At 45.2% G+C, this 12,124-nt stretch overlaps 1 protein-coding gene across 3 annotated transcripts in view; it reads right to left on the reverse strand.

Annotated features, from left to right (window-relative positions):
* Positions 1–12,124, reverse strand: part of pdgfab (platelet-derived growth factor alpha polypeptide b) — a 61,869-nt gene that overhangs the window by 5,848 nt on the left and 43,897 nt on the right. For all 3 annotated transcript variants that reach the window (XM_061884794.1, XM_061884793.1, XM_061884792.1), the window contains exon 5: positions 312–438. In XM_061884794.1, the coding sequence (XP_061740778.1) occupies positions 312–438 (127 nt within the window). The remainder of the gene's footprint in view (positions 1–311; positions 439–12,124) is intronic.

Consider the following 12,124-nt stretch of genomic DNA (forward strand, 5'->3'; position numbering starts at 1 on the left):
GTAGCTAAAACACTGTCTTAAAGCTCCTCTTTCTGAGCTTTTTTTTAACCAAAAATGCGTCAGTTCTCCCTTTTCTGTCTACACACTGTGTCTGTTTGTAAGTATTCGGTGATTGTGCGCTGCCGAATATGCTAGTCTGCTCGTAAACCAGCAATGTCACGACGTGACGACGACGAGGGCGCGAGGCGGTTGGCGCACCAGTACTTTTCAGAGGCGGTATAATAATAAGTCCAAGAGGACCAGAGAGTTCTTGTGTGAAAGCATCCACATTAAAGTCGTGCGAAGGCCAGAAAAGTGTTGCTGACATTTACCTGTTTCTGCATCGGAGTGCTCCACAACATGATGATGCGACGTGCAAACACACTCCAGGTGGTCTTCTAATCGTACGAAGACCTCTTTCAGCTTGGGTCTCCTCTTGACGTACTCTACCTTGGCCACCTATAGGAAGACAGATATACGGTTAGTAGGTTTAAACAGTAAGGTTTTCCTGCATTTGCAAAGTCTACATGGATGATCTTGGTCTCAAAGTAAAGGAGTGACTGATGTTCCGCTTGGGATGGTTTCCTGCTGGCTCCACTATGGACGGGACTCTCGCTACTATATTGGATCCACTTTGGACTGGACTCTCACCGTTATGTTAGATCCACTGAGGGTTGGACTTTCACAATATCATGTTAGACCCGCTCGACATCCATTGCTTTCGGTCTCCAAGGTTTCTCATAGTCATCAGTGTCACTGTCACCGACGTCCCATTGGGTGTGAGTTTTTCCTTGCCCTCATGTGGGCTCTAACAAGGATGTCGTTGTGGTTTGTGCAGCCCTTTGAGACACTTGTGATTTAGGGCTATATAAATAAACATTGATTGATTGATGTTTACAGTATAAAATATACATATCTATAAAATGTTGACAAGTAAGGTGCGGGAGGATCGGGTCTAGGGGAGGACGTGTTCGCCAAGAGGCTCCCAATGGTCCCAACAACACCACCCAGTTCCTCACGGATGAGCATAGCCGTGAGAGGAGAGGAGCCCATACTTGCCAACCTCGAGACCTCCGATTTCGGGATCTGGGTGGGTGGGGGGTAAGGTCAGGGGTGGGTCGGGGGGCGTGGGTGGGATCGGGGCGTGGTTAAGAGGGGAGGAGTATATTTTCAGCTACAATTCACCAAGTCAAATATTTCATATATATATATATATATATATATATATATATATGAAATACTTGAATTTCAGTGTTCATTTGTTTACACATATACACACACATAACACTAATCTACTATTTGTTGAGTTAAGGGTTGAATTGTCCATCCTTGTTCTATTCTCTGTCACTATTTTTTAACCATATGCACGCACAGTAGATGGCAGTGTTGTCCTGTTTAAGAGTGTCCCAACATTGCTGTTTACAGCAGACAAACTGCTTTACGGTAGACGAAAACGTGACTGCTGTTGTTGTGTGTTGTTAGTGCGCTGGGAGGACGTTAATGAAACTGCCTAACAATAAACCCACATAAGAAACCAAGAACTCGCCCTCTATCATTCTATAGTTATAACGTCATTGGGCAGCCACGCTGTTTATATTTTGGGAAAGCGGACGTGAAAACAGGCTGTCCTCACTCAGGTCCGCATGGAGCTGGAGGGGGCGTGGCCTCCAGCTCCGCCTGAATTTTGGGAGATTTTCGGGAGAAAATTTGTCCCGGGGGGTTTTCGGGAGAGGCGCTGAATTTCGGGAGTCTCCCGGAAAATCTGTGAGGGTTGGCAAGTATGGAGGAGCCTGACCTCAACACCAAAACCAGACTTAAGGACAGCGAGGAGGACCTCTTAGAGCGTGGCGGTGGAGTTGGTGGCAGCTGCAACGGCTAGGGAGACTTTAAAGATTATTTAATGTCAATTCCTCCATACATACAAGAATTGAGAAACCTTCTTTACATCTCAGACCTATGAGATGTACCACATCGAGAACCTGCAGAATATGACCAAACAGGAGCTGGTCAGGAGTACCTGGAGCTGGAGAAGTGCATGTACCACCTGGAGGAGGAGGACGACAACCGATTAAGACATGCAGCTGTGTGGAGGGCTCCATGGTGGGTCACTGAGAGTTGAAGAGACTGAGGGCCCAAAACCACAGAGCTCCTACAGAGCCAGAGGACCAGGGAGATGTCACCACCGACTAGAGACTCGCACCAGTCTTAGGGACTTCATTGAAGTACAAATCAGTCAGTCCTGTTTTTGTATTTATCAATTACAACCCAGCTGCCCTAAGTAGCAGGGTCTACATCCGCAGAATCCCTACAAGTCCGCCACATTGGCTTCTGCTTATAGCTTTTGATCAACTGTGCAAATGGAACGAATGAACTTGCCCAAACAGGCCAGAACAGAGGGAGAGAGTTGAAGGTAGAACATTTACAGTAGGAGGAGACATCCCCATTGCCACCCTCACAGCTATTTCCCTGTATCCAACTTCAGGCATGGAGGAGCATCCACTTCCAGGTCATTCGGGTCATTACTCCTGCAGGACATGAACTGTGACTGGGAACTTGTATCTACTCATCCGGAACTGCGGTTTCTGTTGGACCAGAGTCTGTGCTCTTGATTGAGCTGAGGTTTAAAGAACCAACCATAGATTGATTCATTGATTAAGAACGGTGTGTGTGACTATATTTGTTCTTATAGTAGATAGGCACAGTGGGGATTTTCTGGTCGAACCTGAGCGAAAGAACCGTTTCTAATCTGTCAAACCAACTGGAATTCTAAGCAATACTCGGATTAATGTGTGTTTCCTGGGAGTTATGTTAGTACTATCAGAGTTGCGTAACCGGGCGAGGTAGCGACATGCTTTTTACGCTCTCTGATTTGGAGCGCCAAAGGCAGGTACTGTAGTGTCATTGGGTTTGCGAGGCGGGGTTCACCTCGTCTCCAGTTCACTGCACAGGAGAGGATATGACCCAGCCATTGGTCTCTGGTGGTACAGTCGGCATGAGACATGAGAGGCTTTCTTTTCCGTATCCTGTGATGGCCCAGTGCCCGGTGGTAAATTAGTCATGCAGACAATTGAACATACCAAGCCTGTCTGCTAAAACAAAGCGTGGTGTTGACACTCACGCAGCGCCATGTCTCTCGCGCCAGGGATGCGAAACAAAAAGGCCGCTGTGGCTACAATGGAAGGTTCAGCCTTTGCAACTGTGTCTTTCCATGAAGGAAGAAGAAGAGGGGTGAGCAAGCGAGCAAGCAGGCACAGGAGGTATGCAGTGAGCAAACAGAGCACAATGGCGTCTGGGCTGGCAATGGTGTGTTTACCATTATCGGACCTTGACACGGCCAGTGTGAAAAGGGGTCCCTGATCGGAGGAGAGGCGGGTGTGCAAAAGGCTTATTCTGGGATGTGTTTGCAGGGGGTTATTTGAGGAAGAGGGCGGAGAGGCTTGGCTGTGATCATGAACGGCATCAGATGACATTCATGTGTTACCTATTAACATCAAGTTTCTAGGTTACCATGTAGAAGAAATGTACTACACAAATAATGACGACTAGATAAGACTGCGGCCGGATTAAAGGCGGACAAGACATGACGACGGTATGCCCGAGACTAAATCGGAATCAGTTTTATTGGACAAGTATGTTTAACCAGGGACGTGCACATGATTATAGAGGGGCAGGGGCTCAAAGTCAGAAAAAGGGCAGCACATTTTTTTTTGGTCCTTTACACAATATGGAAATGAATGTAAAATCAAATTTGCTAGTAGGAAGCTAACTACTTAGCTGTGTGTCCTTTGTAGGTAAAAGTGATTGCCATTTCTTTTGTGTCAACAAATTATTGTCATAATGATTTAATTCACATTATCATAGGCTTGGAAGACATGAAAAGCAACAAAACACTGGTTTATTATTAGACTATTTATTGTTAAAGATAAGCACTTTAATATTGAACATTGAACAGTGCAACATGAACTTCGAAAAAAATAAATACCCAAATGGAAAAAACTTAAATGTGAAAATCTGTCCTTCTTCCCTTAACTTGATGAGAACACCATCAAGTTGTAACTTATGGTCTTTGTCACTTAATGCTCAGACTAAACAACTGAAACGCAATACAACTTTATATCTAAACCTCTACTGTGAGAGAAATGTGATCCGCCGTAAACACAGTGCATTTTATTTTGAAAATTAACCCGGTGTTTTATTTTGTATTTTGTACACCACTTCCTGTCCCGCACGATCCGCTCTGCTCTGTGCGGAATTGATGTGCCGTGCTCAATTGATGCGCCATGCTCCGACGTCCGGCAAAAACAGAAGCTGACTCATTGAATAATAGAATAATACAGCGTTTTTCTGAAATATTACTCATATTAGATGCTGAATAAGTGGACGCCGACTAGATCATGACTCACAGGTTCAGGTTGCTCCACTGTCACGTCTCCTCAGTCAGGGGCTCTCTCCCCTCTCACTTACTCACTCACTCACTCGCCCTCTCTCTCTCTCTCTGGCGGAAGCGCAGGCTCAAACAACCCGGTATTACAAGAAAACGTGGAGTTTTTGTACCGCTGTTTTTTGTTTTGTTTAGTTTTTTTACATCCCTAACAGGAATTTATGAATGTTGTTTAAAGAAAAAAAAAAAAAAAAAAAATCACACACACACAGGCAGAGGGCACTTTTAAAGACGAGGCAAAGAAGGGCAGGGGCTCAAGCACCCAAAGGGCCCTATGTGTGCACGTGCCAGTGTTTAACACACAAGGAATTTGACTTGATACTGTGCTCTCTTTGCTAAATGCAAGAAAAAGAACGTTAACAACTGAAAACAATCAGAAAGGAGCTTTCAGAGAAATTAAAGAAACCTGCTGATGTCTACAAGAATCAATTGATATTGTAAGTTAAAGTTAAAGTACCACTGATATTCAGACACACTGGGTGTGGTGAAATTACCCTCTGCATTTGACCCATCTCCTTGTTCCACCCCCTGGGAGGTGAGGGGAGCAGTGAGCAGCAGCAGTGAGCAGCAGCAGTGGCCGCGCTCGGGAATCATTTAGGTGATTTAACCCCCAATTCCAACCCTTGATGCTGAGTGCCAAGCAAGGAGGCAAAGGGTCCCATTTTTATAGTCTTTGGTATGACTCGGCCAGGGTTTGAACTCACGACCTACCGATTACAGGGAGGACAGTCTAACCACAAGGCCACTGAGTCATAATCTCTGTAAGTGGAATAGTGTGACATAATCTGCCATTAAATTCTTCCAAGCAGAGTAATGCAGAATTATTAAGGATATTTCAATCAACATTTTTTACCTGCAGCTCAAAAAGGCAGCTTTGATCTTGGCTCCTCCATTGGCTTCTCTGAGAGATACTGGCGTTTACTGCAGCCCTCTGACTTTCAGGTATGTCTTTACAATCTCACTAAAACACTTCTAAAACAATAAGCAGATACGGGATCTTCCAGAATGATCCGAGTAAATGTGTCCAATTACATCTGAAACAATCCCACTGCCGCCGCCCGGAGCCGTCGCTTTTTTTTTTTTTTTTTTTTGTACCTCACTTTAACTTTCCTTATCCACAAATCTTTCATCCTCGCTCAAATTAATGGGGAAATTGTCGCTTTCTCGGTCCGAATAGCTCTTGCTGCTGGAGGCTCACATTATAAACAATGTGAGGATGTGAGGAGCCCTACAACCCGTGACGTCACACGCACATCGGGATCTTCCAGAATGATCCGAGTAAATGTGTCTAATTACATCTGAAACGGTCCCACTGCCGCCGCCTGGAGCCGTCGCCTTTTCTTCTTTTTTTTTTTGTGCTTCACTTTAACTTTCCTCATCCAAGAATCTTTCATCCTCGCTCAAATTAATAGGGAAATTGTCGCTTTCTCAGTCCGAATAGCTCTTGCTGCTGGAGGCTCACATTATAAACAATGTGAGGATGTGAGGAGCCCTACAACCCGTGACGTCACACGCACATCGTCTGCTACTTCCGGTAAAGGCCAGGCTTTTTTTTTATTAGCGACCAAAAGTTGCGAACTTTATCGTCGATGTTCTCTACTAAATCCTTTCAGCAAAAATATGGCAATATCGCGAAATGATCAATTATGACACATGGAATGCACCTGCTGTCCTCGTTTGAATAAGAACATCTGATGTCAGTAGGCCTTTGAACGACCATTGTGTGTGTGTGTGTGTGTGTGTGTGTGTGGACAAGGATAAGGTTAGGTGGGATTTACCCTGGATAACCTTAGTGAGGAAGAGGCCTGAATCAACTGCACAAACTGTACCTAACTGTGCAACTTGGTGGAAAAACAAACATCCATTGACAGTCCGATCAAGCCCCCTGATGAGAGGGCCCTCCTCTCCTTGTTCTTCCCACAGCAAGGTGGAAAACACTCCAAGAGGTCCCCTTTCATATCGGTGTGCACAACAATACTCCTCCGCCTACTTTGTCAACACTCTCTCCCGTACTTCCTGTGTGTGTGTTATGGAAAGGTGTTAACAGGGAAGCTGCCGGCTTTTCCGAAGCAGATTTATTTCGGCCTTAACACTTCTTAACAAAGGCTTCTTATCCGGCGCGGAGTCAATGACTTCCCACATAAAACATACATCAGAAAGAGACCCCCATGCTACGGACGAGGGGGGGGGGCCCCTACGCTCTTTTTGTATAAATCAAACTGCTCCTAAGAAAGCCGGGGCCCTGAGAAAGAGTCCCTTGAGTTGCTTGTGGAATGATATCCGATCCACGGGGTTGGGGTGAGGCAGGGGGGCTCTGGGAAGTGCACCCCCTTTGGTGGTGGGGATGGAAAGGAGCGTAGGGGGGTGGGGGGGGGGGGGGCCTGGGACAAACCAAAGAGCCTTCTGTGTAAAGCCGATTGTCTTGGTCGGCTTTAATTGGGAATTCCCTGAGCGCTGATGAGAGCATGACGGAGGGGAAAGTTTTACTCACGCCTTCCAAGGAAAACACAACGGGGATGTGGATGTGCACCGCGGGCCATGATGACTTGGACGGCGGACAAGAAAACGCGGCGAAAAATAAATACAAATGTTTGTTTGGGGAACGGAGGGATGGAAAGCGGCAAAAGGGTGGGACGGCGGCGACTCAACCGTCGGGGAGGAAATGAGGCCTGCCGGACAATAAGAGCTTGTGCCCCCGCGAGAAGGAGGAGAAGAAAAAAAAAACCTTAAACGGTGGGAGAAGCCAAAACTTCCTCGACACAAAGGAGCTCTCTCTGAACCTCCGGGATTGGACGGGGAAGAAACGCGAGATGAGGGGTTAGGAGGGAGTGGGGGCCACCTCTTCTTCAACCCGTCACAACATGCACTCGGGGTGACGGGTGGAAGGGTTATCACACAGAAAGGGGGGAGCATTTATCACTTTTGGGCCCATGCCCAAAAAGAGACCCTTGCATGCGTGGCATATCGTTGATCGCCAGATGTGGATATCTAAGGGCAGCAGAAGGCGCAATATCAAATATCAAAGAGTCTTTAAAGCTTTGCTTTTATGATCCCGGTCAGAACAATGCCATTACAAAGGAGAAGGTCACGGAGGTGAGGCCAGGAGAGAGAGACTGGTAGGGTGAGGAAGGCGGGAGTGATTTCATATAACAGACAATCAGACTCCAGTAGTGCAGGAGGGAGGGGAGGATGAAGTCAGAGGGGAAGAGTGAAAGGGAGCACAGAGGAGGAGGAGGAGGAGAGCACACACACACACACACACACACACACACACAAACACACACAAAAAAAAAATGATTAAAATGCTACTTTTTTCCCCTGATGTGGTCCAGCCGGTGCGCAAGAAGCCAAACGCTCCGACTCCTAACCCCGGTCGGGATGCTCCCATGACCCGCCCGGCCGGCCTCCTCCGCACACACCAAAAAAAAAAAAAAAAAAAAATCTCACGAGTGAATCAAAAGGGAGTTGCGAGCTCTCCCTTGGTCAGGTGACGCCTCGTAAATCGTCCTTTTCAAAGCCAGAACCACATTGAACTCTCATAGGCTCCGATTTTATAGTTTAGCGCCTCTCTGTGTGCCATTTTTACTTAGAGCAGTGGTTCTTGACCTTGTTGGAGGTACTGAACCCCACCAGTTTCATATGCGCATCCACCGAACCCGTCTTTAGTGAAAAATAAAATGTTTTTCAAATTCAAGACAAAGTTATATGATCTTTTACTGGTGCACAACCGTGCATGAACATCACCTTGTTCAAAGAACAAAAAAAACACAGTGCGTGAACTCGAAACAAATTAGACACCTGCAAATCAGTTTGGGTTCTGCTGTTGCCGTATCCCTCATATGCCGATAGGGAGAAGTTTTTATGTACACGATGAGTCGGGTGTGGCTTGAGTGGAGGCTCCACCGAACCCCTGAGGCCCACTCACCGAACCCTGGTTAAGAACCACTGACTTAGAGTTTAAGTTAAAGTACCACTGATAGTCACACACACACTCAGTGTGGTGAAATTTGTCCTCAGCATTTGACCCATCCCCTTGTTCACCCCCCGGGAGGTGAGGGGAGCAGTGAGCAGCAGCGGTGGCCCCGCCCGGCAATCATTTTTGGTGATTTAACCACCGATTCCCATTTTTGTAGTCTTTGGTATGACTCGGCCGGGGTTTGAACTCACAACCTACCGATCTTAGGGCTGACACTCTAACCACGAGGCCACTGAGTATACAGTGGGGCAAAAAAGTATTTAGTCAGCCACCGATTGTGCAAGTTCTCCCGCTTAAAATGATGACAGAGGTCTGTCATTTTCATCATAGGTACACTTCAACTGTGAGAGACAGAATGTGAAAAAAAAAATCCAGGAATTCACATTGTAGGAATTGTAAAGAATTGTAAATGATGGTGGAAAATAAGTATTTGGTCAACCATTCAAAGCTCTCACTGATGGAAGGAGGTTTTGGCTCAAAATCTCACGATACATGGCCCCATTCATTCTTTCCTTAACACGGATCGATCGTCCTGTCCCCTTAGCAGAAAAACAGCCCCAAAGCATAATGTTTCCACCCCTATGCTTCACAGTAGGTTTGGTGTTCTTGGGATGCAACTCTGTATTCTTCTTCCTCCAAACATGACGAGTTGAGTTTATACCATAATGTGAATTCCTGGATTTTTTTTTTCACATTCTGTCTCTCACAGTTGGAGTGTACCTATTATGAAAATTACAGACCTCTGTCATCATTTTAAGTGGGAGAACTTGCACAATCGGTGGCTGACTAAATACTTCTTTTGCCTCACTGTATGTCCCTGGACTCATGAGGACTTTGAATATGACCAATGTATGATCCTGTAACGACTTGGTATCGGATCGATAACTAAATGTGTGGTATCATCCAAAACTAATGTAAAGTATCAAACAACAGAAGAATAAGTGATTATTACATTTTAACAGAAGTGTAGATAGAACATGTTTTTTAACAGTAAATGAACAAGTAGATTAATAATTCACTTTCTACAGCTTGTCCTTAATAATGTTGACAAAATAAAAGAATGGAAAATGACACAATATGTTACGGCATACGTCAGCAGACTAATTAGGAGCCTTTGTTTGTTTACTTACTACCAAAAGTCAAGTTGTCTTGTATGTTCACTATTTTATTTAAGGACTTAACTGCAATAAGAAACATATGTTTAATGTACCCTACGATGATAACGCAATTTTTTTTGTGGTCCCCTTTATTTAGAAAGGCACCAAAATAATTTTAGTACCGGCACCAAAATATCGGTATCGTTACAACACTAATATAGTATAATATTTCATATTTAAACAACACATTCAGAACACTCGTTCTCAGGACTGGACTGTGCACCTTACCTCCTTTTGCAGTATTTGTCTTTTCTTTCCTTCCTATTTTCTGCATGTTTGTAGACTGTCGCACTGATACTGGACTTGCTTTTAATCTCATTGTACCTGTGCATAGTGACTAGAGATGCGCGGATAGGCAATTATATCATCCGCATCCGCATCACCAAAGTCGTCATCCACCCGCCGTCCACCCGGACCAACATTCTATCAGGACCTACCCGCCCACCAACCGCCCGCTGAAATACATCAGAGGTTGTCCGCCTTTACCATTTACAGAGCGATTTAAACCTGTATCACAGAGTAATGATGTCAATTGGAGCCGCTAACGTTCCCGCGACTATCTAATAGCGTTCATCCTGATTACAAGAATATGGGCGTGCTGAGAAGCCATTGCCTTAAACACCTTCAACAACATGTACACACCGATTGTTGGTCCGGCAACATGTTGTGTGCAGCTTCCGCAATCACACGTTCAAGATTGAAAGCCATACTGGGTGATACAGAGTACACTGATGCTTGTGATATAAACAACTTTAACACTTACTAATATGAGCCACGCTGTGAAGCCACACCCAACAAGATTGACAAACACATTTCGGGAGAACATCCTCACAGTAACACAACATAAACGCAACACAACAAATACCCATAATCCTTTGTATCTGTGATAGGGCCTGAATATATTTTACACCCCCGCGCCCCCAACCCCGCCCACCTTACTGACGCACGGGGGGGGTGTATAACCGCAAACCGCGCATCTCTAATAGTGACCATAAGAAAGGCATTATATTCTATTTTTAATTATAAAACGGGGCTACCGGCGGCCTGACCCGCTGTCGCCGAGGTAACAGTCGGCGTGTGAAGATGTTTCAGATGTGCGGACCCCCGCACTCAGCACGCCGACTACATCCGCCCTGGCCTCTGTCAAGCCCCTCCGCTTTGATCCGGCGGCCATCAACACTTCATTACTCCGAGGCCCGTCTCCCTCGCGCACAAATGGCCTTGTCGCCACGCCGCGGTGGGGGAGTTTACGTAGCATAGCATAGAGCGCACTCTGTCTCACACACACACACACACACACACACACACACACACACACACACACACACACGAAAACAATCTCCCTTTTAGGTTTACACAGATGTGAGCCAATGACCCCCGGCAACCTCTGCCAAATAGTTGAACACGGGGGCCATCCAAAGTGACTTGTTGCCAAAATATACCATCATGATTAGATGGCGCTACCTTATACGGTTAAAGGTTGAGCCCACTGACATGATTCAGTGTGTTATTGCTGGAAATTAGTGGATTGCATTAAAAAGTCCAATGCTATAGTAGTTTAGAACTGGAGGGTTTTGCAGATATCCGCCCCCTTACAAATATGGTGGGCATGCAACTTTAAAACATGCAATATTCTGCACCAGAACTAGGGATGGGAACCTTTTGCATTTTTATCAACATGGTAACCACTTTGTAGGTATTTTTGTTTGTGTTCAAATGTGTAAAACAAGGGTCAAGTAATTATCTCATTTGCGAGTTTAATACAAACCCCCAAAACCAGTGAAGTTAGCACGTTGTGTAAATGGTAAATAAAAACAGAATACAATGATTCGCAAATCCTTTTCAACTTATATTCAATTCAATAGACTGCAAAGACAAGATATTTAATGTTCCAACTGGAAAATGTTATTTTTTTGCAAACATTAGCTCATTTGGAATTGGATGCCTGCAACATGTTTCAAAAAAGCTGGCACAAGGGGCAAAAAAAGACTAAGAAAAGTTGAGGAATGCTCATCAAACGCTTATTCGGAACATCCCACGCAGGTGAACGGGCTAATTGGGAACAGGTGGGTGCCATGATTGGTTATAAAAGCAGCTTCCATGAAATGCTCAGTCATTCACAAACAAGGATGGGGCGAGGGTCAGCACTTTGTGAACAAATGTGAGAGCAAATTGTTTAAGAAAAACATTTCTCAACCAGTTATTGCAAGGAATTTAGGGTTTTCACCATTTATGGTCTGCAATATCATCAAAAGGTTTAGAGTCTCTCGGGAAATTACTGCACCTAAGTAGCATGCCCGTACTCCTCGATCCCTCAGTCGGCACTGCATCAAAAATCAATATCATTGTGTAAAGGATATCACCACATTGGCTCAGGAACCCTTCAGAAAACCACTGTCAGTAACTACAGTTGGTCGTTATATCTGTAAGTGCAAGTTAAAACTCTACTTTGCAAAAGCAAAAGCCATTTATCAACAACACCCAGAATACCTGGAAATTTTGAACATAATTAGTCGAGCTCACGGATGAATGAGCGACATGGCCAAACAAAAAGCGCTGCGACTGCTGAAT

The sequence above is a fragment of the Nerophis ophidion genome, linkage group LG23 (assembly GCF_033978795.1).
Source record: "Nerophis ophidion isolate RoL-2023_Sa linkage group LG23, RoL_Noph_v1.0, whole genome shotgun sequence".
In the NCBI taxonomy this organism is placed as follows: Eukaryota; Metazoa; Chordata; class Actinopteri; order Syngnathiformes; family Syngnathidae; genus Nerophis; species Nerophis ophidion.